General features: G+C 37.9%; 1 protein-coding gene across 1 annotated transcript; it reads right to left on the bottom strand.

Moving 5' to 3' along the window:
- Positions 1-8,199: 8,199 nt before the first annotated feature.
- LOC122312628 lies at positions 8,200-8,913 on the bottom strand. The gene has a single exon (XM_043127285.1). It carries the CDS (start codon positions 8,911-8,913, stop codon positions 8,200-8,202), a length of 714 nt encoding a protein of 237 aa, XP_042983219.1.
- Positions 8,914-9,482: the final 569 nt, after the last annotated feature.

Below are 9,482 nucleotides of genomic sequence, written 5' to 3'. Positions count from 1 at the left end.
TATCACTGTTTTGTATCTTTTTTTAGAAATAATGTTAGGATTTTAAAACAAAACTACCAATTCAAACAACACTATAAACATAAATTCTTTCGAAACTCTTCTCAATAGTGATAAAGTTGGCCAAAACAAATCATTAATACTGAATAATAAATGTTTTTTATAATATATTTTTAAATTATGCCACATAAATAGTGTATAATGTAGAGGCCTTAACATCTCTATATTGAAAAATATAAAAAAAAAAAAAGGTCAGTTATTTCTCTCTACTGAATACTAACGTGTTTCTCTAATAAGTGGTTGATGAATTGTTTTTTCTAATATTCATATTAGGATTTTTCTTATTAAAAATGCATTTAAAAGAACATTTTTTAACTTCCAAGAGACTTTTAACTTGTTTAAAATGAATAAAAAAATTATATTTACAAGTTAGTGTAGAAGACTTGTCTTATATATATTAAATTATATTAAAAAATTATATTTTAATTTCAAAATTTCTAACTATTCAACTATAAAAAATTTGATTAATCATCTCCGTATATTATATATATTTTTTTTATTTTTTTGTCTTATCAAATGTGTAGTATATGAATAATAAGTAAAAGAATTTAATTAGTTTAAAAATAATAAAATAAAATAAAACTGTGTGCTTATAAATAGCATTTGTTATTAATAATAGTAATAACAATAATAGAAAATACATTTAGAAGATAATTAATACCAAACAAGAAATGCATTTTCAAAAGATTTGTATAGCGTGTATTTAGGATGCAAACCCATAAACAGAGAAGGAGGGGCATTTTGTGGGACCTGGGATTACTTTATTTAAAGGGACTCATAATTAGTACAATAAATTTCAGGATAGAGAATCGTACCAAAGACTCGGCAGCAAATCTTTTTATAACGAAACATGTTGTATTGGTCCAAGACCTTTATGTGAGGTTGTGACCAATCAACGTTATCTAAAAACCTTTTATGGCATGTCCTTTGTCCTTTTAGATTTGGATTTAAAAAATAAAAATAAAATAAAAAATGAAAACTTCTTCCCTAAGATTTGGAGATTTGGATTTAAAAAATTAAAAAAAAAATGAAAACTTCTTTCCTAAGATTTGGAGATTTGGATTTAAAAAAATAAAAAATAAAAAAAAAAATGAAAACTTCTTTCCTCAGATTTGGATGGAGGTATCAAGTGTATCCTTTCTTACTTGAAACCATGGCTGGTATTTCTCCTATCATTATAAAAAATATGGATATTTTTATATCGGGTTAAATATCGACAATACTAATATATTTTAATTAATACCAACCAGTTTTTTATTTACCGATTGAAATTAATAATTTTTTGTAATTGATGTAAAAATTTTAATTTTTTTATAATTTTCACTCCAATTCTTATATCTGAAAATTATTTTCTTAACATTTTTTAATCTCTTTTTCTTAAGAATTGAAAATCAAATCCCTACTCTCTTTTTCGTGATGAAGATAAGTGATTATTTTTTAAAATAGTTAGATTGAGAACTTAGAAGTATTATTAAGTTTTATAAATATGTGGTTTAACTTTTTAAGACTTGTATTGATATTATTTTGAAATATAATTTATATATATAATTAATTTATTATATATAAACTATCCCAAAATGATATCGGTATCAAAATATTTTATTCAAGTACCTTAACCAAAATGATCACCGCAATGATATTCAAAACTTTGCTTGAAACATTTCAAACACTTTTCCTTTTATTTTTTAAACTTTTATAGGTTTTTAGTCTAATATTGTGTGATCAAGCAATATCTTCTATGGTTGGTTTTAATTTTTATTCTATTTAATTTCTTTTTTTCCTTGATTGTTTCATACTAATGTGGTTGTTTTGTGATTAATAGTCTTCTTTATGTGTGGGTTAAACTTATACTTAATAAGTGAGCTTAATATGTATGATATTTGAACTTAAATGTGGTCAGGTGTAGAATTAGATTCGAAACCAGAATCTCTACTTTGATATCATATTAAATTAATATAATTATTTAAATTATATCTTAATACTAATTAGACAGCACCATTATATATCTTGACTCCTTATTAATATTTAAGAATACATGAAAAATTAATAATAAAAAATAAAATAACGTAAAAACATGCATCCATGAAGAAAAAGAAGGGAACAAGAGATAATAATTTTATTTTATCTTTTTCCTGATTTATGATGATCGAATATTGAGTCTTTAATAAAGTCTTAGACCTCAAAGTCTTCGTTCATTCACATGCTAAAAGCACCCATAGCTATAGCTTTCCTCAATGCTCAAGATCCTCTACCATTCCTTCATCATCTCTTTGGCTCTTCGTGATTGGCCGCATCTCTTTCACTCTCTGCCATCTTTTTATTCCTCTCTAGCAAGTTGAAACCTAAAGTGTTTATCTGCGTGTTTGTGGGCGCACGCGCACATGCGCGAACGCTTTTCTATCCAACTCCCACTTTATTAAAGTTTCAGTTGGATAGTAAAAGTTTTATCTCATTTTTTATTATAATTTTTTAAAATTTTTATATAAAAAATAATAAATAATTTAATTTTTTGAAATTTTAAAATAATAATAATATTAAAAAATAATATTTTATTTAATTTTTAATTTTTATCTTAACTCATCTTACCTCAATTCAATATCCAAACTACACCTTAGTAACAACTACTTATCCATAATCTACAAGCTTAGGTAATCTATCCCTTTCTTCTTAGTGCTCATCATATATCTCACTACATTTATCCATTTAGTACTTGAGAAATGCTAGGTAAACCGACGGTCTATCGAGAATCGGTGCATTTTTATTTTTAATTTTATTTTTTTTAAATATTTATTATTAAGTCAGTATTTAGAGTACATCTAATAAAATGATTACATAATATAATATAATTTAAAAAATAAATTATAGAAAAGTAAAGTAATTATTATAATTGTTTATATCATTAGTCATGCCTCACTTGCAAGCTATGTTGACGAGTTGACATCAATTTTAAAATTTCTTTAAAACTATATATAACTCTTCTTATATAAATTGATGTGATAAGTTAAATTATAAGTTTTTTTATTATAAAATAGAATTAATTTATAATATAAAATTATATTAATTTATAAATTTATTTTTATAAATTCTATCTATATTTATAAAAATTATTTTCTACAGTTTAAAGGAAGCAAGCCAGCCGAATCACGCCGCAGCACCAGCTCGGTCTTTTTTTATCTTCTCGGTAAACGAAGTTCACCCCCACCATGCCAAACAATTCTTTTATAACTTTATTTTACGTTTCTTTATTTAGGGCCCACCACATAATTTTATCTCTTTTATCAATAAATTAATAGCTTTTCCTTTTAACTTGCTTAATTTTTTTTTAAACAAGGACTATATTGATAATTTCTTTGATACAAAGCGGGATGAAATCAAAAGATGTGGTATAACCACTGATGCTTAGAGCATTCCTACTTAAGGCATGAGCAACAGAATTATTTGCTCTTACAGTGTGCCTTGCTGACCAGATTGAAAAGGAACTTAGCATTGATCTTGTATCTGAGATGAGTTGGCCTGTGTATGTATGGACCTCGGTTGATGAGTTAAGGCTTGATACCACCTGCAGCAAATCCCCCTCTATGACGATGTCTTTATACTCGAGAGACTTGCAAAAAATGGAGGCTTGGAGACCAGCAAATGCCTCAGCCATGAGTGGATCAGGGAAGAGGTCATGTTCCATTCTAAGAGTGGCCAACACTTTCCCTTCACAATCTCTAATAACTGCTCCCACTCCCACTTTGCAGGTGGCCTTAGAGATGGAGGCATCCCAATTCAACTTAAACTTGCCCTGTGGTGGTGCTTCCCATCTTATCTGGCCCAGATTGGGGTGAGATTGGGTCTTCCCATGTTGTGGCAAAAGCTGAAGCTCCTCCATTAGATAAGCTACAAGCTGTGACACCTTAGAGGGGTGTTGGAAGGTGTCCTTAAAAACCATTTCGTTTCTTCTCTGCCATATGAACCACGAGGTGACAGCAAAGACCTTCAGTTCCTCCTTGCTCAAGTTCTCCAAGAAGCCTTCTACCAGGTCCTGGAAGTGGTGGAAAAGGGGGCTAGCTTTCTGAAGCTTCCTTACACTGAGTGCCCACACGTCCCTGGCTGAAGGACAACTCCATAGAATGTGCTCCACAGTCTCTGGTTGGAGTCTGCAGATTGGGTAGGCAGGGTCCTCTATTGTTTTTCTTTTCTTTAGGTTGTCTCGGGTGGGAAGACCATTGAGGCAAGCCCTCCAAATGAAGGTTTTGGCAGCATTTGGGATGTTTAGGTTCCAGACTTTACTCCAGGGGGGCTGAGATGAGATGGAGGTGGAGGACTGGCCATTCATTTGCTCATCCCTCTCAGTTAACAGATGGTAGGCACTTTTGACACTGAATATACCCGAGGTGGTGCAACTCCAAATTCTTTTGTCTGGCTTGAGGTATGGACTGAGGGGTATGGCAATGATACTCTCAGCTTCTTCCTTTGAGAACATTGCATAAACCAGTTCTCTCTTCCACTGCCTAGTAGTTTCATTGATGAGGAAGGAGACCTTGGTGTCAGTCTGCAAGAACCTGATGGAGTTGGGAGGTCTGAAGATCTGTTGCCCTGGAAGCCATCTGTCATTCCATATCTCAGTAGAAGCTCCATCTCCAATTCTCCATACTAAGCCTTCTTTGAGTAAAGATCTTACTGCCAATAAGCTCTGCCACAGGTAGGATGAGTTCTGGCCCAAACTAGTGGAAAGGAAGGAGCTGTTGTTGAAGTATTTTTCCTTTAGAACCCTTGCAGCAAGGGAATCAGGGTTGTTAACGAGCCTCCATCCTTGTTTGGCTAGTAAAGCCAGATTAAAATTGGAAAAATCCCTTAGGCCCAGGCCTCCACGGCTCTTTGCTTTTTTCATTTGGTTCCAATGTATCCAGTGTATTTTGTGTTCCTGTGGATTATGGCCCCACCAGAAACTCCTTACCAGCTTGTTAAGTTCCAGCAGCAGAATCTTTGGAAACTTGAAAATCCCCATACTATAGGTGGGGATGGCTTGGAGGATGGATTTGATGAGTACTTCTTTCCCAGCTTGGGAAAGAAATTTGTTCTTCCAATTTGAGATTCTTCCTTGCACCTTGTCCAGAATTTCCTTGAAGGACTGATTACGAGACCTGCCTATAAGGGTAGGTAGACCCAAGTATTTCTCATATGAGGAAGTCCCCCTTATCCCTGCTATACTGGTGATGAATTCCTTGGCTTCCTCTTTGGTGTTCCCGCTGAAGTAAATAGATGTTTTCTCCTTGTTGAGTCTTTGGCCAGATGCAAGCTCATAGGCTTCCAGCAGGTTGTAAAGCCTGCTCCACTCCAAGGGGTTTGCTTTGCAGAATAGTATACTGTCATCTGCAAAGAAAAGGTGGTTAATAGAGAGAACTTTCCTTCTGATGGGTAAACCAGTGATAATACCAGAACTTTTAGCCTTGTTAAGCATGCAACTGAGCACTTCTGAACATAATATGAAAAGGTAGGGGGATAAAGGATCCCCTTGCCTCAACCCTCTTGTTGGATGGAAGATGCCTTGAGGAGAGCCATTGAGGATGAGGGAGTATGATACTGATTCCACACACTTCATGATCATGTTAACCCATTTCTGGTCTAGGCCTACTTGCTTCAGGACAGATTTTAGAAAGGGCCACTCGATTCTGTCATAGGCCTTGCTCATATCGAGCTTGAGGGCCATGAATCCTTCCCTACCTTTAAGCCTGGACTTCATTGTGTGGAGTGACTCGAAGGCCACTACAATGTTGTCTGTTATCAGCCTGCCTGGGACAAAGGCTGTCTGAGTTGGGGAAATAATGTCTGGAAGCACTGATTTCAGCCTGTTTGCCAAGGTCTTGGCTATGATCTTGTAGAAGACATTGCAGAGGCTGATGGGCCTGAAGTCTGTCACCATTGCAGGGGAGGATTTCTTAGGGATTAGGGCAATGAGGGTATCATTCAGGCCTTTGGACCACTGGCCTTTGTTCAGGGCTTCTAGAACAACAGAGGAGACTCGTGGTCCAATAATGGACCAGTGATCTTGGTAGAAACATGCAGGGAACCCATCTGGTCCAGGTGAGCCCAGGGGGTTCATGCTAAATAAGGCTTCTTTAACTTCCATTTCAGTGAATGGTCTAGCTAGGCTTAAGTTCATTTCTGATGATAACTTCCTTGACATAGCCATTGTGCACTCATCGATCCCTGTTGGACTAGATGAAGAGAAGAGCCCTTGGAAATACTCCTGAAAGATCTTGCTAATACCCCTCTGGCAGGTGATCTCATTTCCTGCTTCATCCTTAATGGTGCTGATGAGGTTTTGTTTTCTTCTCTGACTGGCACATTTGTGGAAGAAGGAAGTGTTCCTGTCTCCTGCTTTCAGCCAATTCTGCTTGGCTCTCTGCTGCCACTTAGTATTTTCTGCCTCTAGCATTAGATTGACCTCTTTTTGAAGCTTTTCAATGTCTGCATAGAGATGTCCCTCATTAGCTTCTTTGAGAGAGTTGAGGGTGTTCAGTTTCTCCTTTATAAGAGCCGTTTGACTCCTCCTCAATTCCACACTCCATCTATTCAGTCCCTCTTGGCAAATCCTTAGTCCAGTGAGGGAGTCAGTTAAAGGGCTTGACTGGCCTGTTGCCCTCTCGCAGGATTGTTTTATCAGGGCCTCACAACCCTCCTTTTTGCTCCAAGATGCTTCATACCTAAAGAGCCTAGCCCTTCTTGCGAATTCAGAGTTTGTCTGCATATGGATCAATAGGGGTCTGTGGTCTGAGGAGGCTGCTGTCAAGTGGTATACCGAGTGGTTTTCAAATTTAGCTTTCCATGATGTGTTCCCAAGACCTATCCAACCTTTCTTTAGTAAACTGCTCTCCCTCTCTGTTGTTTGCCCATGTGAACTTATCCCCTTGGAAGCCTAAATCATATAGGTCACACTGGTCCAGGACTGTTCTGAAGTCCTTGATTTGTCTGTAGGGCCTGGAAGCAGCCCCTAGTTTCTCATCAATGTTGGTGATCTCATTGAAGTCACCAAAGCAAAGCCAAGGAGTGTTACTTATGGGGACTAGTTCTCTGAGTAAGTGCCATGTTTCTCTTCTTTTGGCTGTGTTAGGGTGTCCATAAAAGCCTGTGATCATCCATGGTTCTGTGTCACAAGGTAGTTTGATGTGTGCTGAGATGTGCCAGTTGGAGTATGTGGCAATTTTTAGCTCGATTTTAGAGTTCCATAGGAAAGCCAGACCACCACTTCTACCCCTGCTATTGACTGTGAAACAATTATCAAAACCCAATTTATGTCGAATAGTCTCCATCCTGTTGCTACTACACTTGATCTCAATGAGAAAGACCAATTGTGGGGACTTGGTCTTCACCAGCAGGTGAAGTTCATGAATTGTCCGAGGGTTCCCAAGCCCCCGACAATTCCAGCTGATGCAATTCATATGGTTTGGTGGGGCTGCTCTCCACCTCAGGTATGGGCTCGATTTTGTGTCTTTTGCTGCCATTGGTATGGGACCTTGTTTCAATCAAAGATGAAGGTCTTTTTGATTTGGTACGGGAGGGGATGGCATTTTGGTTGTTGGTGATGTCTGAGAGGGTTGAATTTTGGTTTCTTGCCTGCCTTTTCCACGAGCTACCTTTAATGGGAGGGTTAAGACTTGGGCGGGAAACATTAGAAGGGTTGCCAGGAATGGAAAGTTTTGGTTTCAGAGGGGACAGTGCCTTACTAGGGGTAGGCTCTATACGTAGCTTGGGGTTGGCATGTGCATGCGAAGGACGAGGGTGTCTAGAAGGGCAAACCTGAGTTGTATCCATTGTGGGCCTGAGGTGATCCTCTGCTGGTTCATCATGTGACCTAGGTTTTAAGGGGTCTTCATGTACTCTCGAGTTGTTGGAAAGTTGGTCTACTGACATGTCCATGCTCTGACTTAGCTGTCTAGGTATGGCCCGAGTGTTTTTTGAGGCGTTGACATAGGCAGGGGTGTCCTGCCCTGCCTCCTCAACCACTTCTTCTGACTGTGACGTCCCATGGTCCTCCATCTCTTCCCCTTCTCTCCCTGGCTGCTTCCGGTGAAGGGAGCCCTGAGATGAGTTTGCCGGGCACCTTCCATACTTCTTCACTGAAACTTGGGGTGGGAATGAACTGGAAGCTCTCATCTATTGCCCGTACTGATCTTGGGATTGGATTGATGGATCGAAATTGGGACATTTTCCATTAACATGTTTGAGTAGGCCGCATTTGAAGCAGAAGTTGGGCAACCTCTCGTACTTGAAATGTGACCAGGATTGTTTGCCTCCCAAGTTTACCATCCTGCCACGCACCAGAGGCTTGTTTACATCCACGTCTACTTTAATTCTTAGGTAGCTTCCCCACCCATGGCCCTGATCATCTACTTCCACCGTATGGACCTTACCAATCGCTTCCCCTATCCTTTCTCCTAGTTGTCTGTTCATGCCTGCGAAGGGGAGATTGTGAGCTTGTACCCAAAAGGGTTCTGACTTGAACTCGACTTCAGAGGGAGACAGGTCACTCTCAAACTCCTTGAGGCATACCAGATGGCGGTCGAAGGACCAGGGCCTGCCATGCAGGACTTTCTTTTTGTCGGACAGAAGTTGGAACTCCAGTAGGAATTTGTTGGGGCCAAACTCTTTGAAGGTTATCCATCCGGAGGTGTTCCATACCTTGGCCATGGTGTTTTTGAAAACTTCTCGGTTTGACGTTCTGTCGTTTAGTATAGAAGCTAGGAGGCATGAGTTGCCTCTCAGCTTGGAAGACAATATGTCTTCCTCCGGTAAGAGCAGCTCCTGTTGTTCTGTATCTGTAAGTTTCAGGGAGCTCCATCTCTTCGTGATCTCATCTTCCATAGACATCCTCTCAAGACTTACGTCCAAGAGACTAGAGCTTTGTTGCGAGACAAAGCAGAGAAACGTCACTCAGACAAGGAGGACCTTTAACTTGCTTAATTGGTGCATGAAAACATTTAACTAAATGTCAACTCAATCTATGTAAACTTCCTCATTCTACAATATTCATTGGTTTCTTGGAAATTTCTTTTATTTTTCTACACATGATAAATCCTGATCTTCTTGTTTTTTGCTATAAATTTTTTCCTCGGCGTTTTAAGAACGTACATAAGAGTTAGAATCATGTGCCTTCTCTCCCTCTCACTCATGTCTTGTTAGGGTTTTGCACCAAAATATAGGGATTATGATATTATGTTTAAATTTATGTGGGGAGTTATTTTTCTCAAGTAATTCAAAAAAAAAAAAAAATCTGCAAATAATACTTCGAGCCTTTCGAATTTGGTTTGATCAGTGGTCATTTTGGATTATGGTTTTGGTGTTCGATGTAAAGTTAGGGTTTGCATGGTTTTGGAGTTTGGATTCGTTGACACGAATGGTTGGAAAGATGGTTGTTAAGGACGTGTCCCACTTTCTCT

This window comes from Carya illinoinensis, chromosome 6 (assembly GCF_018687715.1).
Source record: "Carya illinoinensis cultivar Pawnee chromosome 6, C.illinoinensisPawnee_v1, whole genome shotgun sequence".
NCBI classification, from domain to species: Eukaryota; Viridiplantae; Streptophyta; class Magnoliopsida; order Fagales; family Juglandaceae; genus Carya; species Carya illinoinensis.
Note: the sequence above shows the minus strand (reverse complement) of the source record. Positions and strands in the feature narration are given on the sequence as shown.

What these genes read in the sequence shown, in the direction of transcription:
- LOC122312628 (XM_043127285.1), bottom strand. Translation starts at nt 8,913, where the DNA reads ATGTCTATGGAAGATGAGATCACGAAGAGATGGAGCTCCCTGAAACTT.